The sequence below is a fragment of the Eublepharis macularius genome, chromosome 14 (genome assembly GCF_028583425.1).
Source record: "Eublepharis macularius isolate TG4126 chromosome 14, MPM_Emac_v1.0, whole genome shotgun sequence".
Taxonomy (NCBI): Eukaryota; Metazoa; Chordata; class Lepidosauria; order Squamata; family Eublepharidae; genus Eublepharis; species Eublepharis macularius.
This window is the reverse complement of record NC_072803.1, coordinates 36,307,147-36,334,980: the sequence shown is the minus strand read 5'-3', so window position 1 is coordinate 36,334,980 and position 27,834 is coordinate 36,307,147. Positions and strand designations below refer to the sequence as shown.

Sequence of the window (27,834 nt, the reverse complement as noted above, 5' to 3'; positions counted from 1 at the left end):
TCACATACAAAGCTCTTCATGGCTTTGGCCTGGCATACCTACGGGACTGCCTCCCTCCCTATGTTCCTTCTCGGCAACTTCACTCATCTGAACAGGGTCTCCTGCAGGAGCCACCCTGCACATGGGTGAAATCAACAGCAGCCCGTACATGGGCTTTCTCTGTAGGCTCTCTACACCCTGTGGAACGGCCTGCCTGAGGAGGTAAGGAGAACTCCCACTCTCCTAGCTTTCTGCAAATGATGCAAAACTGAATTATTCAAAAAAGCTTTTGCATTATGGGGAGGGGCTCTCAGATGCTTCACTAATGAGGTAAGGACATAGACTTCACCACTATATTGCTTTACATACTACATTAAATACGTGCTCCTATGAGCTACTTGTGCTTCTAACGTCAGCCCTACAATGTCTTATGTTCTGTTTCAGCATTTCTTCATCTCTGTATTGGATTCTTACTAATGCTATGTCTTCGTAAAATTGTCTTCATTTACCCTATGGTATTGTTTATGGAAATGTCCTTGAAATTGACTGTATTAATCTCACACTGTGTAATCCGCCTTGAGTCTCAGTGAGAAAGGTGGACTATAAATGACATAAATAAATAAAATAAAAATAAATAAATACTTTAATGTATAGAATGTGCTTCTATATATCAAGTAATTAGATGGCAAATCACTGTAATGACACCTCTTACTAATTGAGCCATCCTATGCAGATTCATACCCTTCTGTGTCACTGGAGAGGGTATAACTGTGCGTAGGATGGCGCCGCAAGTCTCTTGCAGAGGCCGTGCTGGAGCAGTTTGCAAGGGAAGCGCTTTCTTTCTTGTGCTGTGCTTGGGTCTCTGGCTCTCATTCTGCGTCTCTGTTCCATGAGGTTAAAACTAGAGTTTCGGGTCTTGAGCTGAGAAGGTGGAAACTGGAGCCTGAAGTGAAGCAGATGAAAGAAGATCAACCAAGGGCTGAACGCCAGGCTGTGCTAGATTAATACCCTGCCTAGCCAATCCAGAGCCTTCTCCTGTTCCTAAAGTACAGGCCCCGATGCTTCCCTCTGCAAAAAAAGAGGTCTCTGAGTTCTAAGCTCAAACAGTCCCAAGGTGCTCATGAGATGAAATTCCAGCATCCTCGCAGGACTGAAGAATATGAAGGCCTCCATTCCTGCTAACCCCACCCCCCACCCCCTGCAGCACAGGAAGGAACATTCTTGCTGGAACCAAGTGCTTCAAGAGGCACTTAATGGTAAGGGCACTCTGCTCAGCAAAGCCTGAAGTCTTCCTCCAGGCTAAGGAGGCTTCCCTCAGCTTAAGTGGGCTTTTCGGCCAGAGGAAGAGCCACTTAAGTGGGAGGAAGGCTTCACGCTCTGCTGAGCAGAAGTAGGATGCCGGCCAAAGTGAGAGCCACCTTTTGGTTCCTTTCCTGCCTTGCTCCTGTGATGCATAAACTAAGTCATGGGTATGTCTCAGAATTTGCAGGAAATTTGCAATCGCCTCAAAGAGCACTCCTGAGTCTGCGAATGTTTGTCAAGCTCTTCTATGCTGTCAGATAAAGGAGCAGAATGAAGCCACGCCTGGGAATTCAGTTCTTGTAGAAAACGTTAATTTCAAGAATTTTCCATTCTATTTTTCCCTTTTTCTTTTCCCATAGGTTGCTCAGTATATTAAATTTGAAATGCCTGTCCTGAAAAGCTTCATTCAGAAACTCAAAGAAGAAGAAGACCGAGAAGTGAAGAAACTGCGAGAGAAGTACGTTCTTCCTGGGGGTGTCTGGTCCCTCAAGGCAAAGAGTTTCACACGTGCCTGGAGGCGTCGCTGCGAACAACCTGTTCAGCGCGTACAGAATAATTCTCAAGGCGTTTTCACTGGTAGCGCCAAATGTCCCTTCTGGCCTCATCCTGTAGCTTATTTTCTCAGAAGTCAGTTCCTCCTTGTTTAATAGCATTTGTTCCCATAGAAGAATTCTCAGGATCGTGGCCTCTAGACTTCTCTGCAGAACCTGTACGTACATGTAAAGAATGTAGGGCAGGGGCTGTGGCTCAGTGGCAGAGCATTTGCTTGGCCTGCAGAAGGTCCCTGGTTCAATCCCTAGTATCTCCATTTAATAATAACAACAACAACAACATTCGATTTATATACCGCTCTTCAGGACAACTTAACGCCCACTCAGAGCTGTTTATTAAGTATGTTATCATTATCCCCACAACAACAATCACCCTGTGAGGTGGGTGGGACTGAGAGAGCTGTGAGTGACCCAAGGCTTCAAGCAGAGGAGTGGAGAATCAAACTCGGTTCCCCAGATGAGAGTCCTGCCACTCTTAACCACTACACCAAACTAGTCCCGGCAGTAGGTGATGTGAAAGACCTCTGCCTGAGACCTTGGAAAGCCACTGCCAGTCTGAGGAGACAATACTGACCTTGATCAGCCAATTGTCTGGTTCTGAATAAGGCAGCTTCATGTATTCGTGTACTGCAGTCGTGAATGTACAGGAACCCGTTATCTTCTGTTCAGAGAGGCATAGAATGGCAGGTACCCCTGACAGGGTGGCTTAATGTTTCAAGGCATACTTTAGTCCCCTTTAGACAATGCTTTTCAAGGCATGTCCCTGGTTTTAAGGTGTTTTCAATCTGAAAATCGCTGCTGCATAATGCTGCAAGCCACTCCCCCTCCCTTCTATGTGCTGCAGTCCAACCTGTTTTCTTCTTTGCAATTATTTTTAAGGTATTCCGTCCTGCGCGTAATGATTGAGCAGCGATTAGAAGAGATCTCCGATGGCCCAGCCACAATGTAAAGGACCCTCCTGGAGAACCGTGCTAGAGCCTGGCATAGGGAAAAGAGAGACTTCTCAAAGATTACGGATGTCCTGTTGCAAGCAAAGAAGATGCTTACTCGCTGAGCTCGAACACAGAACTCACTTTCGCCACACTCTCATCCTTCCTGCCCAGCAGTAGGAGGTGGACTCAGTGGAAGCTGTAGGTGCTGAGGACAAAATATGGGGCATGAGCTTCCGAGGAAGGCTGCCACTTCGATCCTCTGCTGGGGGGCTTCCCAGGAGCGTCAGACTGGCTACTGTTGGAAAGGAGATGTTAGGTTAGATGGTCGTTTGCATATGACCCTTATGTTCATGGGGGACTGTCGGCCATAACTGTGTCTGAATATTGCCTCTTTGCTTGTCAAAAACGTCAGCCTGTCCATATCAAGCTTCCAGGTTTAGCTTGTTTGGTCACAATTAAGATTTAGAAGGAAGCCTATCTGATTGGCATCCCTTCCTCATCTACCCTGATCAGGTTTTGATGCTTGCCAAGCCCCAGCGTGGCCTCCTTCACACCTGTTCTTTCAGCTGCTCCTCACTCCAGTGGCCTGCTGCTTCTCCATTTAACGCAAACATGGGTCACTGGGAGTCCTCCACCACCAGCTTCTGTGGATTGGGTTCTCTTCCCTTGTCCTTTGTAAGCCCCTGAAGCCGAGTTCTCTCTGCCTCCTGCTGTTAGAGCAGAAATGCTACCCCAAGTAGGCACGGAGGTCAGAACTGGCAACATCTCAATCCCTTCCACTGACCCCTGTATCCTCTTGGATCCATCGCCATGCAGTTCCCTTACATCCTTCCCTGCATCACACTACTTTTCTTTGTAAAGAAATGAGAGCTGAAAAGCCCAAGTAAAGGTATGTGAGGCATCCATTTTGATCCACGTTTCAAGCTCCCTTTCGCAGAACTTGTTTATCAGGCTGACTACTGCATATGGCTGAGGTCCTTGATCTGATGGGATCTCTGTGAGGCATGGGAGGAGAGGCTTTGAGTTGACAGCCAGGTTTGAGCTGTGGCAAACTGCTTAGGGCTACTGAACCTCTGACCTGCCTGTAAAGTGATATGGTTTGGGTGCACCCGGGGTACTATCTGGAGAGGGCAAGAAGATCGTTCACGCCTTCTTCCCATTTTATACCACATGTAATTATTCCTAAGGAGCACAGATGTTCCTGGCCAGCTTCCTGATTTCACACACTGCATGCCAGTTGTTGCAAGCTACAACTGAGTTTGTTTAAGGCTTGCATCTCTTTGCTTAAATGCAAAAGGGTAATAATGGTTGAATCTTGAATCAGTTTAGTTTTGAAATATATCAAAGAGTGAGCTGAAAAATCTTGCTGTGAATCTTGCCCTTCCTGTGGAAATCTCTTTACCCCATAACTGCACTGTGACCTGAAAAGGGTAGCCCTGGAGAGGGCTTGAAAGATTAAAAAAAAAATGCTGAGTGTTGAAGTACAATTTTCAAGAACCTTTCTCTATTATGTAGATATGAAGGCAATACACAGGGATATTGGCAGCAGTTAGATGCCTGTAGAAGAATACTTATTGTTTAGCAATGAAAAGTAGAATGTTCTTTCCCCCCTTTCTGTTGATTTAAAGAGCCAGGAAATCAGTCTTCTTGAATGGGACTTAGAATGGAAGAATATGCAACATTCCATGCAAATGTGGGTGTAGATATGCACGCGTGCCCTCAAACCCCAGAGGGCTTATCCCTTTTTCCACCTGCTGTTTCCCCCTCTACACTTGCACTCCAAGCTGCTCTCACCTCTCCCTCCAAGGACTTCCACATACATGTTTGTCCTCTGAAATTGGGGGTGGGGTTCTGCAGCCTTTTATTATTAAAGAGCCAAACTGCATTAAAATTCAGGGCAAGAGATCAACATAGAACCAGTATAAAGTCCATTTGCAAAACTGAAACTATACAACTTAAGCGTTACTGATAATTGATATGCCAACTAGTCATAAAGTTTCTGCAGCCCAAACACTGGTTGTTGCAAGTCCTTAATTAGGAAGTCTCACAATAAGTAATAAATACACACGGGAACGTTCTGTGTGACTTTTTCAGTGCATTGGCGTAAATCTGCATGGTTTGCACTGGGATTGCTAGCAACTGTTCTGTGAAGCATTTTAAAGTAGTCCTTTAGTCTCTCATAATAAATCTTTGCCCACTTTTCCCTTCACACACTGGTTATTCTAGTACCCCCTACTGCCTTCAATATATTTTAGTATAATGATTTTTTTTCTTTTCCAAAGAGCCCTATTTGGTTCTGTCGTGAGCCACGTTCGACTCGAACTGTAGGTTGCTGAACCCTCCTCTGGAGTGGGACTGGAACCCTGCTGGTTGAAATGTCTTTGTAAGGAATTGCAGTGGGAAAGCCACGGAGGGAAATTGTCTCACCACCCCCTGAAGCTCCTTTGCCCTAACAGAAGTAGCCATCAGGGTTTGGGTGCTGGTCTCTTCTTATAATGGGCATCCCCCCAACAGTTTACAGTCTCTGAGGGATCTTCTTGACAAAAAGAACGACACCCATGATGATCTGTTTGGACCACCTTGAGAAAAATAGTCTTTCCAGTGTGTCGTGTTAGAGCTGTGATCCTAAGTACACTTACTGGGAAGTAATCCCACTGAACTCCATGGGACTTTTGTCTGAGTCAGCCTAGTCAGGGCCAGCCCTTTGGCCTTTCTCTTTGCCCTCCAACTAACCCTGTCACAGCTTTTCAGCTCTAAATTGCACTAGCTTACTTGTAGATTCTCCCCCCCCCTTTTTCTAGTATTACCTATGCCAAATATCATATGCACAGGAAAGTATCAGCAATAATTTATATATAAATAATGCTATTTTTAAGAAAGATTTGAAAATGAACCAGCTCAAGAAAAGCTCCTTACCTGTAACTTGTTCAGAGATATCTCCAAACGTCCTTTGTGGAGGTCAAATAGCACAAACCTCTTTGCGCTTGTAATTGTTACTTTTACACTGTGTTAGTCCAAATGTACATTTTATTCCCTTAATGTTCTCATTTCTCGTCTTGTTTGTTTGGCCATGGATATAAGAAAATAGTTGGGCGTTATTTAAAGCATATTTGTGATGTATGGAGAGCAGTTTGTATGAGTTCCAAGCAAACCCCTCTCATAGATTCAGTTCAGTATGGTAAAACTGGCTTTCATTACGAAGTCCGAGGGCTGGTTTATGCATACATTGCTTGATGAGTGGCAGTTGAATGTGTGAATTGGCTTGAAAAGCACAGGGTTGGATCCAGCCAGCTTTATCACTCAACCTTGCCCTGTTGTCTCTTTATTACTGCTCTTGTCTGTCCCCCATCTTTTGTCCATGCAGTTCCCATGAACACCAGAATAGCCTTTTTGTGGGCACGTGCTCTCTTTCCTTTTTCACCAACAAAAAAATGGTTGGATCCAACCCTTAGTTTTTGAGTTGGCATCATCTGTGGCAAATGCATTTGTTTGTGATATTGAGGCTGTCAGGTGATGGTGCCACAAATGTGTGAACCACACGATTTTACCTGAAATAGTAAAAAAAAAAAAAAAAAAGGCCGCAATTCCTCAGTGATCATGTATCAATCAGTCTTTAGTGTGGTCCCAGCCCCTTATTTTAAGGGACATCTTTAATGCAGATTATTGTATGACAGTCTACATAATAGGAATCACGAACCACAGCTCTGTGAAGTGCCCTTCCTGTGACACAGTGTTGGCTGATGTGTAACAGACCTCTGCACAGAGTAATTACCTTAATTGGGGGTTCACAATAATGTAGGAAGAACCCTTGATCTGTAAACTCATGTAGCAAAGAGCCTGAACTGTGACTCAGGAGGGGCCCAGCTCAAACCTTTCGTCGTTCCTGAACATATTAGGTGGTTTTCAACAAGCATTTCTCTCTTGGCCTTATGCTGTAGGAAGATAGTCCTGGCCTACCTTGCAGGATTATTGTATGGACGACCAAGGTAATGTATGTGAAATGTCTGGAACACTCTAGATGCCTGGAAAAAAAAAGGCTAAATATTATTCACTGGTGGTTATTCCTATGATTTAAGCAGACCTGTAGTATCAGTGCTGATAGGATGGGTAGAGATCTGGGCACAAGGTCTCTTTTCAGGCTCATAGGAATGTTCTGCCATTCGGCTCAGCAAAACGTGAAGCCTTTCCTCCAGCTTAAGGAGCCTTCTTCCAACTTAGGTTGCCCTTTCACTGGAGGGAGAGCCACTTCCATTGGAGGAAGAGCCCTTAGGCTGGAGGGAGGCAGCAAATGGTGCTGAGCAAAGTGATAGGAGTCTGGTTAATATTTCTTATGCAGTCGTATCTATTGGGAGAGCATTATATGTGCAAGTTGCAGAGACTCTGCCCATGCTTGGAAAAGCACAATGACACCTTCTGCGCTCCCTGCCTTCTCAATGGGAAGGGTGCCCCAGCAAGCGCTGGACAGCCAGGAACTCCTTGGCTACATTACCCATGACGCCGGCTGTATTTGCGGCAAGAGTCATTCCCAAGCATAGTGCACTGCTGTTTTGGATGGGACCAAGCACAGCTTTTGCTTTGGGTAGAGCCAGGGCTTTTTTTCAGCTGGAACGTGGTGGAATGGAGTTCCAGAACCTCTTGAAAATGGTCACATGGCTGGTGGCCCCGCCCCCTGATCTCCAGACAGAGGGGAGTTGAGATTGCCCTCCATGCCTCTCTGTGCGGAGGGCAATCTAAACTCCCCTCTGTCTGGAGATCAGGGGGCGGGGCCACCAGCCATGTGATCATTTTCTCCGAGGGCAACCCACTGAGTTCCACCACCTCTTTTCCCAGAAAAAAAGCCCTGGGTAGAGCTATGAGTCAGATGTGCCAGAAATGGCTTCTGTGGGCCATTTTATACACAGAGAAGCAAAGCTTTTCTTGGAATGTGTCGTTCAGGATGTTTGAATGTACCCCCACTTCAAAAGGATATGTAGCAAAACAGCATATAAAGGAAACGTCTCGCCTAGCTAGGTTTGCATATGAAGTGACTTGGAGAAAAAGACAGACATACAAAGCACACACAAGGCCTTATCCCTGGCAGCCCATGTGGCTCCATCTGCAAAAAGCTTTACCACTGGATTCTGCTGAATGGATAAATGGGCCTTGGTCTGTTGAATGTAGCAGAAGAATGGGTGCGCTTGCTGTCTCCGCTGTGTTGCATACAGGATTTAATTGATGTCAGACAAATTCTGTTTAGGAAAGAACCTGAAGTGCACCTTTTAAAATTAGAAACAGAATTGGCATCCATCCATTACCTCAGTGAAGTGAGTTGCAGCATCAAATTCACAAGAGAAGTAGTATTTTATTCTGGACCTACTTCTGTTGGTTTACGAAAGTTGCAGTCTTTGGAGTCGCACAGAACTATTCTTCATCATACTGAAAGAAAATTGTTTGAGGCTTTGAGCCTGCAGGGCACTAAGCATATGAAATGCAAATGTGTGTGATATTTCCTTTCCCCCCATTTTGAATAGCCTGAAACATCTGTTGTTTTTGCTGAGAGATCTAGCAATAAGTTGATTGATTAAAGAAATAAATGTTGGCTGCTGTTCCCATTTTATTTTGCAATATATGCTCAGAATCCCCATTTTAGATTAAATTTTTTTTTGCCAAGGTTCGTGTTTCAGGGAGAAACAACTACAACCCTGCAATGTGACAGAAGTGTTTTGATCATGTATTCCATAACAGTTCGGTAATAGTGTAAAGCACATGCAACTAGATTATTTTGTTTTAATTAAAAAGTACTTTGTGACTAGAAATGCACCAGTGGTTTTGGAGTCTGGTTAATTGCTCTTTTCGAATGTGGAAAAGTTAAATGCAGACCCAAATGAAGGGTACAATCTAGAACTCGGGCTAGGAGCCCTGGAAAGTTTGAGGTTGTAAAAACGGGGATCGGAGTCTCCCAAGAGTGCAGGTAGCCTGTGGGAAGACACCTTTGAACTGGCCAAGGCTTTGTGTGTGTGTGGGGGGGGGGCTGTAACTGGTAGAGAAAATATTTATTTATTTATTACATTTCTAGACCGCCCTCCCCGTTGGACGGGCTCGGGGCGGTGTAACAACATACAATTTATAACATACAGTTTAAAACAATAAAAACATAAATAAACATTTAAAAACATTATCCATGTGCAATAAAATTTCTCAGATGGCGAATATAAGTATGTGTCACACTTTATGAGCTCCTGCATGGGTGGTGGATGGTCTTCAGTGGTATGGCCGGCAAGAGGACAGCCTAGCCCCCACCAAATGCCTGGTAGAACATCTCCATCTTACAGGCCCGGCGGAAAGATGATAAATCCTGCCGGGCCCTAGCCTCCTCAGACAGAGAGTTCCACCAGGTCGGAGTCAGGACTGAAAAGGCCCTGGCTCTGGTAGAGGCCAGACGGACCTTCCTGGGGCCAGGGACCATCAGCAACTGCTTATTAGCTGATCAAAGCGACCTCCGGGGAACATATGGGGAGAGGCGGTCCTGAAGGTATGTTGGATCCAGTCAGCATAGGGCTTTATAGGTCAACACCAAAACCTTGAACCGGACCCGGTACTCAACCGGCAACCAGTGCAGTTGATGAAGGATGGGTTGTTATATGTGCCATGACTGGAGCTCTGGCAACCACTCGTACAGCTGCATTCTGAACCAGCTGCAGTTTCCGGATCAAGCCCAAGGGAAGCCCCACATAGAGGGAGTTACAGTAGTCTAACTCGCGTTGCAAGCAGAACGTCTTTAGTTCAATCCCCAGAATCTCCATCTAAAAAGATTAGGACATAAATGATGTAGAAGACCTCTTCCTGAGCAGCTGGTGGTCAAGAAGAGTGTGGACACATTGGCTCCAAGGTACCAGTGCAGTGATTCAGTAAGGCAGCTTCATGACAAGTTACTCCTTGAGCAAATCTTTATTGAGATTCACTTGTTTTGCCTTGGCTTATTCAAGAAATTTTAAATTCAACTGTAAGTGCTTTGTTTACCCTACTTGATATAAATTCTCAGGAGTGGATTGGAGTGTTGAAATTAAGCCCTGGAAAATGGGATACCCGCTTGTCTTGATGGCTGTTACGCCAATCCTCACTGGATGTAAAACCGGCCTGTATGACGTAGGATCCCATCGAGCCAGCCGTAGTTCCTCATGCAAGTACTGATAGCCCACCAGTAGTTTTGTAAGCCCCTTGCTGGGTTGACAAGAATGTGACTTACTGAGTATCTGACAGGCTGTCACACATGGCCCATGGGCAGCATTCGGCCTGGCAGGTCACAAAGCAGTGTGGGCTGGAGTTTCATTGGAGCAGGCTGTGCTCTTTTCAGTCAGTCAGGTGATGATGAAGCGGCAGGCTGCCTTTGTTCCCTTCTGAAGAGTCCTAATATTCTCTGACAATCACATTTCCCGATCACATAGGATGCAGCTATACAACTTCCTTCTGTAGGCAGAGAGCATTTTCTTCTGCTGAGGGTCTCCATCTACCGGTTGCTGTTCCCAGGGCAAAAGTAAGTGAAGCTGATCTTTTTTAAAAATTCTTGATTGTTGTCTGAGATCATAAGTTCTCCAACGCTCTTTATAGCTTCTTTGGGAGGCTTTCTTTTCCTGTAAGCCACTGTTCGATAATTGGGTTTTCCCAGTTTGCAGTAATTCCCAGCCACTTCTCAGGATCTGGTGTAGCATAGTAATAAGGAGCTGTGATTTGGGAGGTTACTGGCTAAAACCTCAACACATTTATAAAGTGACAAGGTTTTAGGCAAACATCACTTTCTCAGCCTCCATCTGTAGTATGGAAAGAAAAATACTGGCCTACTGTACAGGCTGTCGTGTGGATTACTGAAAGCGCTCTATAATTGCTAAGGGTTGTTAACTCCAGTGTAATGGAAACTGTATTTTATTTTCATGGTAACTGCTTGTCTTTTTTTCATTTATACATTACAACTCTATTTGCACATTCTTCTCCATCCTGAGCATTTAAGAAATAAACCTATACAAACTCCTATATATGAATATTATAGAGTAGAAGTATTGTGGTTTGGTCCTGCTCCTGGAGCTCTGTCCATAATAAGGGGGGGGGGACACACCATTTGGGATTCTTTTCTCTGTTGCGAGAGATTTTCTAATTCAAAGTGAATGTCCAGTTACAAATGCCAAATTCTTATGTTGCCTTTCCACCATAATATCTTAATTCAGGTCAGCAGGGCTCTGTTTGTAAGAGCTGAAGGAGGACATTCAGCTTAAATCGTTTGGTCAGGGTGTGAAATTGATAAGCAAATCGGGTTTCCATCAGCCCTGCTTATTTGAGTTGGGCTACCTTTTCCTTCCTCCTCAGACCGGTTGCCCTAGACCGCTGTTGCACCTGCAGAGAGACAGTGTGTAGTAGTGGTTAGAGTGTCAGCCTAGGATCTGGGAAACGCAGGTTCAAATCCCCCCTCTGGCACGAAGTGTGCTGAGCGACCTTGGGCCAGTCACAATCTTTGTCTAACCTTTCTCACACTGTGATTGTGAGGATAAATTGGAGGAAGGGAGAATGATTGTACATTGCTCTGATATTCTTCGGGGAACGGCAGGATAAAACAGTATCAACAATGTATGCAAGACAACCGAATACTGCCAAGTTAGAAATGTCATACTTTTGTCCTGCTGTTGGAGCTGCTACAAAAGTGTGTGAGGGTTTTGATCTCCTCCCTCCTGGGATCATTAGGCTATTGTCAATCTTGATCACATGAGCTGTGTGTGTGTGTGGGGGGGGTGCACTCACAAATGGGGCGATTGCTCAGCGTTTTCCAGCTCTTTGTTCTGTTATTGTTCCTGGAAGGTTCTGCCGTGTCATTTATCTTTATCAGAGCCATCCTGATAGCCCTCCCATTCCACCAGTCCTGGGGGCAGGGCAACATGAGCTGTTGACTAGTAAACTACCTTGCATATGGAAACCAGTTTTTGGATCTGCCAGGAATCCCTTCTTGATTTCCTTCTGGAATCTCCAAGTTAACCCTTTGCCCAAGAGCAGATGGGTAAAATGGCAATCCTCCTGATCTGTGTCCTGCTACTCTCTGTGATGAGATGGAACCATTTAAAAGGCTGAACGGTTGTATTTACCTCCTAGGTTCCAGCAGAGCTCCTACCTGGCCCCTTCCAGCAGCATTCTGCTTCTCCCTAGCCTGACCCGAAATGCTCCTGAATTCAGTCAGGGTCTTTGGCTGAATGACATCCATTTTCCAGCCTTGCATGTGTGGCTCGCTCACTATATGTGATATTTCCTCGTATTCCTGCTTATTCCCTGGTTTCTCCGGGGTGGAAGGCCTATTGAAACCTGGAGCCAGTCTTGATTCTGTCTAACCTCACTTTCTTCATCACTGAGCAGCAAACGGGGGACAGCCCAGAGAACTGGAGGCCTAATTCTACTCCACAGAATTACTGTAAACCTTCTCCCAAACAATCTTGAGAATCATGGTTGAGGAAAGGTGGGGTGGGGGTGGGAGAATCTTCCTCACCTTTCATTGGAGGAGGCCTCACATACCAGAGTCTGTCTGCCTGTGATGTGGTGCAAAATTCAGCATCCTGAGAATCTTGGCTTTCATTTTCTTGAAAACTTGTTTCTGTGCTTGCAGAGATAGTTTGAAAAGCCTGAGAAATCTCAGAAGTGCGGGTGGGAGGAGGTCTCACGTAGCCAATTCCTGCTTGACAAATTCCTGATTTTGGGGTGGTGATGAGGGTGAAAGTGAAGCTCAGCGAGATGTCATGCCACCATTTTCTCTAAGGAACTCATTTCTCTAAACTGGAGATCAGGTTCAGTTCTGGGAGAACTCCAGGCCCACCTGGAGATTGGGAACCCTGGCTACACCTGCGGAAAAGTGAATCCCCACACTCTGCTATGAGCAGGATAAATTTTTATGGAAAATAAGCCAATAAGCAATAAACATGTGGATGGATTGGGGGGGGGGCGAGGATATGACTCAGTGCACTGTGCCTTTTCGACTTACTCTGGTGAGCTGCATTTGGAATATTCAGGTTCATGCATCCTTAATCCTGCCCATGTTCTCCATCCTCCATTTCTATTCCAGGTGAGGCGCAATGAGAAGAACGTGGAGCACCTGGTGTTGGATAGTAATGCTCCTGGTTGCTCTTTTCAGTGATGCTGCCATTTGCCGTAGAGGAGGAGGAAGAGGTGGTGGTGGCAGCAGCAGCAAAAGTGGAGGGTCATCTCGTGGGAGCTTCCACTCCCTGCCAAAGAGCAGCAACACTGGGCAGAGCTCCAGCCGTGGCGGAAAGCTGGCAGGAGCAGCCGCCGCAGGGGCAGCAGTGGGCTACGGCCTGAGTTCTCTTGGGAGGTCTCGCTATTCCCGAGGAGGACAGAGCTGGTCAGGAGGGAAGCAAATGACCCAGCCTGGATTCCAGAACCCCAACTGGTCGAACCCCCTGGCAGAAGAAGAGCTGTATAGTAAAGCTCCTAAGGAAGCTCACTTCATGATTCTCCTGACCTTCTCTCCAGTAGTGTGGGGAGTCATTTACATTGTGTTCCAGAGCTAAAGGCTGAGCCCCACCAATCGTTGTAGCGAGAATGTTTTGTTTTGTTCTGGTTTGCTGTGAGGGCTGATGATCACTTCCTCTGAGGTGTTTACCAGTGGAGGAAGTAAACAGACACAGTCAGGTTAGGAGTTCCAGCATATACTTTACAGTGCTATGGGAAGATTATTATTAACTTTGAAGAAAAGAATATAACACTCTCAGAATACTGTCAAGGGGGAAAAAGGACTATACTTAATTCTCAAAAGGAGAGGTCCTGGGACTAGGGTTGTCATCTCCAAGTTAGGAAATTCTTGGAGATTTGCAGGGTGAAACCTGGAGATGGCAGGGTTTGGGGAGGGAAGGGACCTCAGCATGGTACAATTCCATCAAGTCCACCCCCCAAAGCAGCCATTTTTTCCAGGTGAATGAACTGATCTCTGTGGCCTGGAGATCAGTTGTAATTCTGGGAGCTCTCCAGCCACCAACTGGAGGCTGGCAACTCTACCTGGGACTCAGGCCCAAATGAAATGCTCCACAGAGTTGCCAACTCTTGCTTGGAAAATGCCTGGGAAAGGCAGAGTTCGAAGAGGGGAGGGAGCACAACAGAGAAGTGATGCCACGGACTCCATTCTCTGAAGTTGCCACTTCCTCCAAGAGAACTGATCTCTGTAGTCTGGAGATCAGTTGTAATTCCAAGATTGCAATCCTAAAGCTCCATCACCTGCTCTGGTAGAAAACCACAGCTGAGTAGCAGAACATAGGGGTGGCATGCGTAAGGTCCCGAGTTCAGTCCCTGTCATCTCTAACACAGGGCTCGGACTCTGTATAAGGCAGTGCCATAGACTCCAGACTCAGTTCGAAGTGTGGAGGGACAGAGTGCAGCTCTGAGAGGAAGATACGTGCTCAGAGGTTCCTCGTTATGCTAACATTCAAGGAGTATGACCAGAGAGGGAATGGAGTATCATTGGTGGTGATCATGCCTGTCACTGCAGAAGGAAGGAGTTGGGGGGGGGGGCTATAGAGTTGAGGCTACCTGCAAGGGATTTGTGAGACTTAGAGCTCATGCTGAACAGTGGGCAAAAGACTGTGCAATCCCCAACAGAGTTAAGCACTTCTTAATCTGTTGATGTCAACGAACCATGTATCAGGAAGTCCCCTGCTCACATTTTGCTTCTATCCTGAACTCACCCAGGGGCCTTAGGCAAGTCACACTCTCTCCATCCTTGTCCTTCCCATCTCTACTAGGTGGCCCAGAAATGAGACGATTGCAATATTCCACCTCCATCATGCCTGCACACCTTCCCATGTCCTGAGCATTAAGGTCATCCAGTCCCCAACTCATGCCCGGATCAAGATGGGTAAAGCGTCAAGTTAGGGCCACGATCTCTGTGGCTCTGTCAAATGTGGAAGTCTCTGTCCTAGATAGCAACCTGATTATACGGTCTGCTAATGGAAGAGAGGGAGGGCAGCCTTTTACCATCAGGGCACAGGTATGTGCAGAAAAGGAAACTTCAAGTGCAGATTGTCATCTCATTCTGCACCAGGGATTTGAAAAACTGCTTCTTGACAATCGTAGAGGTGAGGGGCTGTATCCAGTTCCTCCCCTGCATGCCCACCCATGGGGTGCTTGGTGCTATCCTCAGTCTGGTGACAAATCTGCAGCGTTGGTAGCTGGATGGGGCTTTTAGTGAAAGGAACTGCATGCGTAGCTGCTGACTCAGGGGCATAACAGTACATTTTGCCTGGGTTTTGGGTAACACCAGACATTTGTTTAAAAATAACAATAACAGAGTGGCTTGGATCCCCTCCAACAACCAGAGACCTGGGTATACCTCGCAGGCCGGCCTTGAGTGATCTCAAATGGAGATTTAATGCTTGGAAATTTATTTTTAAAACTGCTTTTTTTGGAGCAGGGCAGGATGGCTGTACTGTAAAATGCTTAGTTTTGCTGTTTTAAGGAAACTAGTGGTTGGGTTATGAAAGAATAATGAAACGAGCCCCTTGGCTCTGGAACCTGCAATAAATGTGTCAGAATGCAACAGTCTTTCTTTGCTGCCTCTTGTTCTGTTCCCTTGACAATCTTGGCAGGATCAACAATCAGTAATGAAGGTGAACTGAAGGCTTTTGCAGGTAAAATCCAGCCCCGATCTTCACCCACTTTAACACAGAGCAACTTTGTTCAGGCCAATTAATTTAAAATAGTGTGTTTTTTTTAAAAAAATGAAGAACTTGATGCACATACCATGCAGAGCAAAGGAGGATTCCCATCGTTCTCTCCTGCTTAGGACCCGTGCTGACCAATGCCCAGATCACAAGGGGAGCAAAGTTCACGGTCCTTGAGCCTGCGTATCTTCAAAGAAGTGGGTTTCAAATTGTATTCCAGAATGCCCTGCAAGTCCTAATGAAAAGAACTTGCTCATTGCTACCCATTTTCTTCAGCCATGCTCGCTTACAAGAACAAGTCAATGGTAGTTTTGCTCTAGAGCACGTTAATCAGTTCAAGAAGGGCAACAAAGAGGCTAAAATTGCTGGTCATTGCCCCACTTGGAGCATGTGCTCTTGAACTTGATCTAGAGTCTTTTGCAAATTCAGCCAGAATACTTTGGCAGACAAATGAGAAAATTTCAATCTGAAAAATGGATAAGCGTTCTCTTGCGATTGACCCCTTGCTTGTGATATACCATAGTCTTTAACATCAGGTGATTTAACCCTCTTGGAAATAATTTCAGAAGAGTGGCTGTGTCAGTAGAAGCAAAAATAAAAAGGAGTCTAGTGGCACCTTAAAGGCTAACAAAATTTTATTCCAGCGCACACTTTTTTGGGCTGCATCCTATTTCTGTTCTTGCATTGTTTAAGATGTCATGTTAAATTGCTTATATTTTGTCACAGCTCAGATTTCTGTTTGTTTTCCGATTTCTGCATTCTTCCAAACCTAAGGTAAAGGTGCAAGCATCGAGTCATTACTGATACCTATTGTATTGTTTATTGATTGTCCCAGCAACTGATGGCATTACATTGCATACTCAGCCTTGAGTCTCAGTGAGAAAGGCAGACTATAAATAATGCAAATACCTCGTTGGCTTGTTTAGCAAAACAAGTGAATGGTCTTTGTACTTTTCTTGATTAGATTTAAATTTTACAGAATTACATTTCATTCTGTAATTCCTGCATTTCATGAATTCTCAAGCTTGCTGTTCTCTCCACCCCCTTTGTAAAGTGACTGTATAGTGAGGCACCTGAAGAAGTGAGCTCTGGTTCACAAAAATTTATGCTGGAAAAACATTCTGCGTCTTTAAAGGTGCCAGAAAACTGTATCGCCTGAATACAGTTTATCTGTGCTGAGAGCCATGGGTCTCTATATGTTCTCATGGAAGACTCCACAACACTGGATTGCCCTTCCGTTAGAGATTAGCCAAAGTCTGGCTAGGATTTCAAGAACAACTTCTGTACATGCTACGTCAGGGGTCCCCAACATTTTCAAGCCTGCAGGCACATTTGGAATTGTGACATGGGCGGTGGGTACAGCCACAAAATGGCTACTGCAGGAGATGGAGCCAGCCACAAAATGCCTGCTGCAACTTACCTTCAGTCACAAAGTGAAGATCCTTGTGCTATGGAAGCAACTTCGTCCAAAGCAATGTTTTTAAAAATCTGTGCACCCAATCAAGTCTCCAATGGACAAACAAAAACCATGCTTGGCAAAAACGCCACCTGGCACCACCCACTTTATAAAAAACACTTGGTGTGCACCAGGAAAGGTGTCAGCGGGTTCAATTGTGCCCACGGGCACCATTTTGGGTATTCCTGCTGCTAAATGATCTTGTCCAAACTGAAGTGCTAGCATCACAAGGAAGCATGCTTCCCAGTTCCTAGTAAATACTGGCCGTTTCCACACAGCTTACCTTTTGCCGGGATGCAGTGTGATCTCGCACGAAATTGCACGATAACAGCGAGATCTCGCATGAAATTGCACGATAACAGCGTCTTCCTGGCATGATTTCGCGCGAGAACACGCTGCATCCCAGCAAAAGGTAAGCCGTGTGGAAATGGCCACTGTCTTACATGCACAGAACATGGGATCTAAGCCTATGAGTCTGGGCACCTTCTGAAGTTACTTAAATATTGTCTTAGTTTAGGAGTGGGGATTAAGTTGTTACTGGGTAATTCTAACTTGTTTTGCTAGACAGTTTGTTATACTTTCCATTCTTTTTTTTTATTATTTGATGGGGGGGAGCATTATGGTTTTTCTTCTTTCTGCTGCAGGACATGAGGTAAGGGTTGTTCAGAAACCAAAGGTCGGAACACATCAGAAACAAAATAATGTTTAACCAATTTCGGTGTTAAATATTTGCAGCATATTTTAATATTTAGTGAATATGTCATTTACATCATTATTGACTTGTTTATTATTGTTATCAATGTGCACAGTGGATGCCAGGCAACAGACGCCTGCCCCACAGAGCTTATGCTCTAAATTTTTACATAGGGAAGACAACAAAGAGAGGGGAGAGAGAAGAGCATGAAGCAGAGATAAAGTGGCAGAATATATGATCTATCTATTTTAATTTGACACTTGATCCGATTTCATCTTGATATTTGGCTAAATTGATTTGACAATATTCAATAGGTAACATGCTTGGTGTTTGCCAAGTGACATGCCGTGGCAATTATTGCTGTGCGTTTGGCAGTGGCGTTCTGAGAAGTGTTTGACGGTTTACAGCTTTACAGCATTTGGCAACAGCAAAAAAAAAAAGGCATCAAGAGAACGTTAATGATTATAGGCTGTGATTCTAATCTATGCTATTTGCCTGGGAGTAAGTCCCATTGAGTATAATGGCATTTGCTTCTGTATACACATGCCAAGAGCGCGCAGGTTTGAAGCCCAATCTTTACATTTAAAAAAATGCATTCAAAATTAAGAATTTCCTAAATATTTTTTCCAGCTTTTGTTCAAACACCCATTTTAAACCAAGTTGGGGCAGCCAGCCGACTTCTCTTTCTACTGGGCTATTATTTATTTGCAGCATCTCTAATCCTCTTTTCTGGGCCGAATTCAAAGCTAAGGCTACGGTTCTTGGCTAGTCTGTACTTCTTCTTCTGGCCTGCATAGTTTATTCCTATTCTGCTGTTTGTTTTTACAGCCTGCCTCCTGAACTTAAAAAGCGAGGCCATTTTCTCACTACTAACCTGCTTCCGTAACGTTGCGAAATGACGCACAAAAAACGCGGAAGATAGCGTCTTCTCGCGAGAGTTTTGCGTGACATTGTGCAAAACTCGCAAGAAGATGCTATCTTCTGCGGTTTTTGCTTGACGTTTCGCAATGTTATGGAAGCAGGTTAGTAGTGTGAAAACAGCTCTAGTATATCAGGAAAAAAGGCGTTCTAAACTAGTCCACTCCCTGCCGTGCTAGTCTTTGACAGGGAACGAATTTTTATACGTGAACCAGCAGCATCTAGGCCTTCAGCATGCAGTTTTCAGGTAAACTAATTTCAGGCTTACTATCACTGGGAAAACTAGGACAAAGGACACCCATCTCTTCCAGCTGGTGCTAGCTGTTTCTCAAACATGTGGCCCACCAGGAGGCTATGTCAGCACAAGGCGCAACCCTCTTTCAAAGGATTCCATTTCTCAGTCTATTATCTACCCCCCTCTGGTACTATGCTGCTGCCACTCTGAGTTAGTGTAAAGAAGCCTCTATAATTTATTTATTTAAGCACTTTCATATTTCACTGTAGTCCATTCAGGCATGATGATAACATGGGGAAATGGGGTAGGCAGAATTTACTCCTTTTTTTTTTTTTTGGCTTCTGCCCTCCCATTTTTCATGTACAGTTAGAAGTCTTTATAACAAGGCCCTACACAGGCAGCCACCTCAAAGCGGCAGAAGTGGTTGCCACGAAGGGACAAGCTTATCAGTACAGCACCCACAGAACCACAGACAGAGGCTGTTTTGATACTTGAAAAGGCACGCGGGGTGGGGAGACAAGATCACTTGGTCCCACCATGACATTTTTAAATGGCCGGATTGACCCATGGATGCTGTAATGTCTAGTTTGGCCCTAATGGCGGGAGAAAGTAGAGCTGCCTGAGTAGCAGTTCGATCAGGGCAGTTCTTATTTGCAAGGGGGAGGGGAAAGCCAGACAGGAAAAGGTCCATATATTGAGAGGGACCCCAAATACATCACCCAGTATTGTAGACCCAGACCATTTCCAGTCTCAGACATGGCCCCACTGAAGATTTCTTTTATGAGTCTGACTTCAGGCATTAATGCTATGAGGAAATACAGCTTGTGCAAATTTCCGGTATCTGCAGATCATTGCTAACACCCAAAGCCAGTCTCAGTACGCTGAACTGAGCCCAAATGCAAGACCACCATAATGCTATTTGTGTAATAGGTCCAGAAACAAAACCCATGAAGTCTTCAGCAGCTGCTCAGAGGCATTCTTGTTCCATGTTGGAGCAATTCCAAGGCTTAGTTCTTTCATGTGAACCTGCAAGGTAGAAAGAGAAACAAGATAAGATCTTGAGAAGGAGGGAACTCATCTTTACATAATTAGACTGAAGTTTGCTGGCTGGTCCTCCACTTGAATGCGGTAGAGAATATTGTGAGTCTAGATATTATGGGCATGGAGTGTCTTCTAGATAACTGCATGTAGCTGCAAGTGTTCTGATATCTCTGTTGGCTCAGATCCAAAGATGATAGTGATGATTTACTTCATTTATATCTTGCCTTTCTCCTCATGGGGCCCGAAGCAGCAAAGATACAGAAGGCAAAGCCTGGAGGGTGATGTGATGCCTGTCTGATTAGGAGGTACACTCTGGCAGCATGGAGGCAGAGTCTGGTAGCACTTGGTGAAGGTAAAGGATGGTGCTGGTTTGGTCAGGGAGGAGCCTGTCTCTAGCCAGTGCCTTGGAGTTTAAGAGACAGGAATAAGGTAGAAAAAGTCTCTCCTTGTGCCAGCCAGAAAACAGCTCATTCCTTTGATTCAGGCCTTTCATTGTGAAACGTTAGTATCTGTCCAAAGACCCTGAGACGAAACTACAACCCTGAAATTTCAGGCCAAACACTGAGACCTGCAGCCCCAACAGATAGGGCTAGTCAGGCCTCCTAGCTCACTCCTCTGGTATTCTCAGCATTGGCAGGTGTGGGGTCATGGCAGTGAGAGTCAACTGGCAGCTTTCTAGTTGCAGTGAAGCCCTTCCCTGCCCCTGGGATTCCTCTGGCAAGCTGCTTTTTTTGACACAGCAAGTGCTGTCTGCTCCCCCAAATGGCTCCACCCAGGAAGCAGCCGCAACCATTCCTGGTGCAGGAGAGACATGCGTGCTGTTTCTGAGAGTCACTTATCCATGAGTTAAATGCTGCAGAGCCCTTGGGATGGGAAGGGTGACTACCATGTTCTTCAGCCTCTGACTCAGTGGGGAATAAACAGCTCAGTGAACAAGCCCAAGATTTATCCTTCAGCATTTTAGGGTGGATGAGGTAAGGCAAGTATCTGCTTTCAGAGAGGCAACTGACAAGTCTAAGTGATTTAGGTGGACATATGGAGTGTGTACACATGTCTGGAAGGTGTTATTGCATAGAGTGATGACACCCTGGTTTCTAGGTACATTTGATACCCAATCCACACTAAACGTCTCTGTTTACTCGCCTGGTTAGACCCAGAAAATGGGGACATGGCTACAGAGGATGTTAATTGTGGCACCCAGGATGGAGTGATCAGCTGGGGTCAGAAGGAATGTTCCCTCTTCCTCCCTCTGCATAGGAAGCTTGGTCTAGAAAAGAAAACAACAGAAATGGAAACAATCTACCATTCTTCATGAGAAGAGTTGCTTCAGCCATGACGTGTGCTTGTCTGGCAACTAACTTCCTACAGATCAGATGGCATCCTCTCCCCATTTGCAAACCCACCCAGTTTTCTGCATAGATGCCACCATCTCACAAGATTGTCCTGTAGTACAGCCTCTCTTCCTGCTCTTACCTGGAATTTTTTAAGAATAGTATCTAGGCCTTGGACGTTCCCCTTGTCCATTGCGGTGACGAAGCAGGCTTTCCTATTCCAGGATTTGTAACCAATCAGTTGCTGTTTGAAGATAGAGCACACGCTTTCATTCAAACGACTATGATTCAGTTAGTGCTATGCAATTGTCAGGTGCCAATAATTAGGTGAGGGTATGACTCTAGATGACTTGGAAATGCATTAAAAGGAGAGTGGCTCAATTTTTGCATTTTGTGTGAAATCTAGTAACGCTAGGCCATTTCACACTGTAAAATTCCTCCACAGCAGAGCTGAAATGAAGGTGGTGTCTCGCTTCCCTCTGTGCATTTTTTTAAAACACTGAGGTCTGGAAGCAGGGCAGGGCCCTGGCAGCAGGGTCCAGGCACCTCAGTGCCACCAGAACAGACTGCAAGCAGAAGGAACTACTGGCCTTAACTCTGACGACACTGAAGCGCTCCCACTGGAGATGGCCAGAGGGTGCTCAGATGAACCAAGGGTGCAGCAGGTCCCATCTGGCCTCCTGTGACCAGTGAATCTCAATCGGAGCTAGTCATCATGGCTCAAGGCAGGCCAATGTGGAATTCCTTCCAGAACCACCAGCCTTCCCTTCCTGCCTTTGGACCGCAGGCCCTGCCAGCTTTGAATTCTCCAGATGTTATCTCCAATGCTACAGTATTTAACAAAAAATCATCTGCGTTTGAGATCCTATGGTATTTGTTTCAGTTTCTGCTTTTGAGAGCTGTCTGACACAGCCACCAGGTGCAAAGATTGTGTTTCTGAAGCCTGCAAAAATAATCAAGAGGCTGACAACACTGAAGTATCACATTTTTGTTTAAAAATGTATTTTACTGTATTAATATTGAAGAGTTCTCAATTATCATACATAACGTTTTGTGATAACATTTCGTATTGGTAATTTGAGAGAGGAACCTGGACATTTTGGCTAATTTTGGGGAGTTATAGATATTTTGTTTCAGTTCTGCTCCATGCAATTGGGTAACAACCAAGGGGAGAACGGATGGTGTGAACTAAACTGGCCAGTACATGTTCGGAATTGTCATCATTTGTGTGATTGCATATGCACACTCTCCATGCACAATAAAAGTGACAATTGTGTCATGTCGCAGCCTGAATGACCAAAGCCCTTCTCTTGCTTCCTCAGTTGCCTTTTCCTCTCATGCTCACCTTGCCAAAGTAATAAATTACTGTGGCTGGGTCATTGATTCCATCTTCCACGTGGAACGTGGCCACTTCTTCATCCATGGAGAGGTTCAGCTGTGACTGTCTCCCTTCCAGCCCTTCAATGGTCATTTGCAAAACCTAAGTTCGGAGAACAGGGACACACCACTGTGAGAATACTTGTTTTTCATCCCCCTCCCGTAGTCTACAGGCTCCCCATTCCAGCTGGGAAGCTGCCAGCTCTTGAGGCTTTAAGTTGTATTGAATGTCTAAAAAGAAAGGTGAAAGGGCTCAAATCTGCCCCATAAACCCAGATAGTTTGGTGAACTGATTGTAGCTAATAAAACCATTAGTATTTTGCTTCTGCTTATATATTCATAATCTCAGTACAACAGTCCTGTAAGATAGGTCAGTATTGTCCCAGTATGGGAATCTGAAACTGAGTGTGTGTGGTTTGGCAAAGGCTACTACATAAAGTATACAGGAGAGATATGAATGGAAAACTTTCTAGCTCTCCATTATGCTCCAGTGGCACTTAGGCCATTTTCACACAGCTTACTGGCCTCCAGAATGTTGCGCAAAACGCCTGGCAGACAGTGTCTTCCTGGCACGATTTTGCATGAGAAGACGCTGTCTGCCGGGAGATTTGCGCAACGTTCCAGAGGCTGGTAAGCCGTGTGAAAACGGCCCATTGTGTAACTCTTGAAGCTGTGACTTTGGAAGACTGGTTCAGCATTGCGTCAGTTCGATTTATCAAATCTCAGAGCAGTGTGTATGCTTCTTTCCCCCCATTTTATCCTCCAAACAACTCTGTGAGGTAGGTTCGCTTGCAAAATGTGATAGGTCCAAGATGCTCTAGTGAATTGTATGGCAAAGTAGAGAGCTGAACCTGGGTTTCCCAAATCCTAGTCTTGCACTCCAGCCTCTATACGCAGCTGTGTCTGGGCCATACCACTGCAGAGTGTGGCCTCACATGACCGAATGTCCCTTCATTCCAAAAAGAAAAGGAATTCCTGCACAGAGAAAATCGTCATGTTAGAGAGAAGAAAACCATTATGTCATCCTCCTGGATAGCTAGTTTTCTAGGAGGAGAGCATTTTTGTTTGTATTTGTGAGACCCCCACATGCAATCGTCCCAGGAAAGACTCAGCTTGACCATTATAGTGAGAAGGAGGCCAAGGAGTTTACTTCTGATATTTTTTTCTTTTGGTGCTCTTTATCTATTGCTAAGATGTTTGTTGTTGTCCCTTGCCCTTTGTAACTCAAATCTTCTCTGAAATTCATGCCTTATTACTACAAGAATGCTCTATACAACCCATGGAAGACAAAAATTGCAGGTGCCTGGGCAGATATTGCACTACTGGGCAATAAAATGCAGCCCTGCAGCCAAGTACACCAAATGAAAACAAATTATTATCCCACTGAATGTCTCCCCCCCCCTCACCAATGTCCACTTACTTAACCCTCCACTCACCGTCTCAGTGTGTGTCTGGGTGATGAACAGTCCCATCAGAAGAGCACCCACGATGATCACCACGATGAGGACAACAATAACCACGACGATCAAGAGCCTCTTGATGTGCACAGGGCAGCTGGGGCACTTGGGCAGCTTGCACAGAAGGTTTGGGAGGCAGCAGCAGAGCCGGCAGCAGCAGCTGCAACTGGGGGGACAGCAGCAGCTGGGGCAGCAGCAGCAGCTGGGACAGCTGCTGCAGCTGGGGCAACCACAGCAGCCAGGGCAGCTTCTGCAGCTGGGGCAGGAGCAACAGTCAGGCAAGGAGCAACAGTCGCAGCAGTCGCAGCAGGGGCAGCAGCCCAGATCCAGGGCGTGGTGGTGCTATGGAAGGGGGACATCAGAGGGCAGGGTCATTTCTGACATGTGCAAGGGAGGAGAGAAGGGAATGCCCCCGTTGGGAGACACTGGCTAAGTACACAACAGGGTGGATCCTACTCCTTCCTACCACTCCGCTGAGCAAGGTTCATTCATTCATTCATTCATTCATTCATTCATTCATTCATTCATTCATTCATTCATTCATTCATTCATTCATTCATTCATTCATTAAAATATTGGTACCTCACCTTTCCTTTTGGCCCAAGTTTCCTCTTCTAGTCTAAGGAGTCTTCCTCCAAGTTAAGTGTCTCTTCCGTTGGAGTAAGAGACACTTAAGTTGGAGGAAGATTATTTAGAGGATGGTTGGATTCTCCCAGATTTTTAAATACTTCTCAAATAACGCTATTCTTCAGACATATGGCTCCAGGCGCCTTCCCTTTTCCATTCTCCGTACCACCCAGCCTGCAGTATGGGACCAACTGTCTGAGATGTGATTTTTCTAGTCCTCTCCCCAGCCTTATTTCTTTCCCTCCTCCTCTAGAAGATTCCCATGGCCTTGCTAGTACAACATGCCATGATTTGGTTCTGGAACCATGGTAGGATTCTTTACTAGGAAAACTATTATCATGTCCCTGTCCATGGAAATTCACTGATCTTATATTTATTGAGATTTTAGCTAGTTAGTGTTGTAGTTTCTAGCATGTAATTCAGAATGGGAAATACATGCAAGTTATCTCTATGGCACATCTACGTCTCCAAGCAGTTCACATCCTACTGTTCCACATATTATAGTTGCTGGATATTGTAGAACAATTTTGTCTTTCTGGTATGTTTATAATCAAAAGACCCATCCCTAGCTTGATTTTTAAGCCAATTGAGGATAGGGCTATTGCAGAGTAAATGAATACAGCAAAGAACAGGCGGCAAAGAACTTTCCCCAATATGTAATGCAGGAGCATGCAAAGTGTTCTTTGGAACAGGATTATAAACATATCTCTATTTGCATCTATGAAATACTGGAGAATACGCTGCACTGACCTACCTGTTGAGACCAAGGGTCTTGCAGTTTATCCCTTTGCAAACACTCATGGCAGGTAACAATAAGGAACAATTGTTCCTATAAAATATTGAGCTGAAAACATCAATGCAAATAAATGATCTCATCTACCCCCTTCCTCATCGGCTGTGGCAAGCAGGACTCCAGAAGAATCTCAGAGCAGAACCACAAGTGACAAAAGGCACAGATTGGACACTTGTCTGCTTCCCTCAAGTTTTGATGGGAAATGTAGGCATCCTGGTCTTGCAGCTTCGCTCTCTGACTGCTGTCCAATGGACTTTTCAACTGTCACTTGTCCAACATTCTGCCAAGCTGCCTACATTTCCCATCAAAACTTGAGGGAAGCAGACAAGTGTCCAATCTGTGCCTTTTGTCACTTGTGGTTCTGCTCATAGTCATCATAATCAGAAGTCCCAACACTTCCTGACATTCTAAAGGTTTTTGCTCAAAGGCAATTGATTATAACATGTCAGTTTCTCAGATGACAAAATGACAATTGACAAGAAGGATCTAGGAATGCTAGCATTGACTTTTTTTCTACTAGCTTTCCCCAACAGGCTAGATTAGAACTTTGCATTTGGAAGGCACCCTACTGGGCCTGAGTTCCTTGAAACAAGCCCCCGTATATCCAAAGAAACACTGAAAACTCTTTACGGTAAATTGCACAGAGTCATTCATTACAGTCTTTGCTTGCATGGGATGTGTGTGTCTCAGAGGGACAAAGGGTATAGCCAGATCACCCATACTTGTTGGGAAGACAAAGATTGTTGTGCCTTTACTCTAAGGGAGGTTGTCTTTGTTTTCTCAGGGTCACTGATACTCAGATTGCTTTGACATATTAAAATTGGTGCTGAAATCCATGGCTTAATTAGAAGCATTGTGCCCAGAGGGGTGGGACTCACCATTGGTGGTGGGTGGAGAAGTGCCTCTTTAGTGACAACTTCCATCTTCTCACTTCTCTCCATCGTTCCGTCACCTCTGCTGTGCTGCTTCTGCTCCCAGCCCACTCTGAATGAAGTGTGTCATATATATGAAGCCTGGAGGCCTTGTAAAACGGGTAGAGTCCCTGCCACTAAGAGCCTTTGAGAAGAAGGCTGGATGAGAGCCAGTTTTTCACCTTTGCTTTCTTTAAAAAAAATTATAATTTGAAAACTTGATGCAATGCCTTTTCAGCTCTTGAGCACCAAGGAGGTCACCTGCAGCCTTGTCCTTAAGTACCTTCTAAGGGTACTTAAGGTATCCTCTGCTGATATGGCCTCATTGTTTAGAGAACTGTAAATGTTCATTTCTGAAGCCAAAGTACACCTATGGGTTTGGTCTTGTGACAACAGTATGCTGGCCTCGCTTCATCTCCTTTACCAGCTGTTTTACTTGAAATGTCTCAAACAATCATTTGAAAATGATTTCCCTCTCCTGAACCTTCAAGCTAGTAGATCTCATGGTGTGGTCTCATTCAGAAAGGAGTTGGTTCTTCATGATTCCCAGTTATCTTTCAATACAGCTTAGCTGAACACTGAGACCAAATCCAACACAGAATGACATCTCCTTAAGCCACAGACACCAGTCTTTTAAGCAGAACTTATTTTGTGCTGGGGCTTTAGAGACAGAGATCTTCAATGATGCTGACATTGTGCAGAACCACAAGTGACAAAAGGCACAGATTGGACACTTGTCAGCTTCCCTCAAGTTTTGATGGGGAATGTAGGCAGCTTGGCGGAATGTTGGACAAGTGACAGTTGAAAAGTCCATTGGACAGCAGTCAGAGAGCGAAGCTGCGAGACCAGGATGCCTACATTTCCCATCAAAACTTGAGGGAAGCAGACAAGTGTCCAATCTGTGCCTTTTGTCACTTGTGGTTCTGCTCATTGTTTCACATTTGCAAAGATTCCATCACACCAGGGTGCTGACGGAGAATGATTTGAACTCAGAGGGGTATTTTATTTGCATAACATCCTTGTGTTGTAAGCCAAGAGAGAGTGATTTCCCAAAACCTCCTGGTGAAGCTTCAGGACTGAGCAGCAATTTAAACCTGGGCCTCTCTCAGCATTTGATTCTTTGCATGAATAATGGAAGAAAGGCAGCTTAATTTCACTTTGAGAATTGATGGGGAGAAACTCCTCCTGAACCTCTGAGGGTGAGAAAGACACGGCAGGGGAACTGGCAGCTGCACCGTGATTAGTTATCAGCAATTCGTTATTGTGGTTATCAACAAAGTGGTAGCTATAGATTTGCTACCTGGCTTAGAGAAAGAGAGTTTATCCCTTTAATATAGGCTTAATGTGTGAAAACAGGCAGCTGACACTTTTCATGGCAGGGAGGTAAATAGGATTGAAGTTCCCCTGTTGGGGAGAGGTATTTTCCGCTCCCAGCCTCTGCCTCCCACCACCACTTACCTGGCCAGCAAGGGGGAAAAGGCACAGGGAATGGGCTCGGGAGGCAAAGAACCTTCCAAACATGTGAGTAGCAGGCACACTCCCTGGCAGGCATG

General features: G+C 45.2%; 2 protein-coding genes across 2 annotated transcripts in view; one reads left to right on the top strand and one right to left on the bottom strand.

The window, feature by feature from the left end:
- The window catches only part of RASSF2 (Ras association domain family member 2), a 41,434-nt gene extending 34,046 nt beyond the window's left edge, over positions 1–7,388 (top strand). The window contains exons 10-11 of the mRNA XM_054998146.1: positions 1,641–1,738; positions 2,712–7,388. Coding sequence (XP_054854121.1) covers positions 1,641–1,738; positions 2,712–2,781 — 168 coding nt within the window. The 3' untranslated portion in view covers positions 2,782–7,388. The remainder of the gene's footprint in view (positions 1–1,640; positions 1,739–2,711) is intronic.
- A 12,117-nt stretch (positions 7,389–19,505) lies between these two features.
- LOC129342395 (pulmonary surfactant-associated protein C-like) lies at positions 19,506–26,366 on the bottom strand. Its single transcript, XM_054998127.1, has 6 exons — positions 26,249–26,366; positions 23,930–24,292; positions 22,462–22,596; positions 21,259–21,360; positions 20,929–21,052; positions 19,506–19,770 (listed from the first exon to the last, which is right to left on the bottom strand). Exons 1-5 carry the CDS (start codon positions 26,309–26,311, stop codon positions 20,933–20,935), a joined length of 783 nt encoding a protein of 260 aa, XP_054854102.1. The 5' UTR covers positions 26,312–26,366; the 3' UTR covers positions 19,506–19,770; positions 20,929–20,932.
- Positions 26,367–27,834: the final 1,468 nt, after the last annotated feature.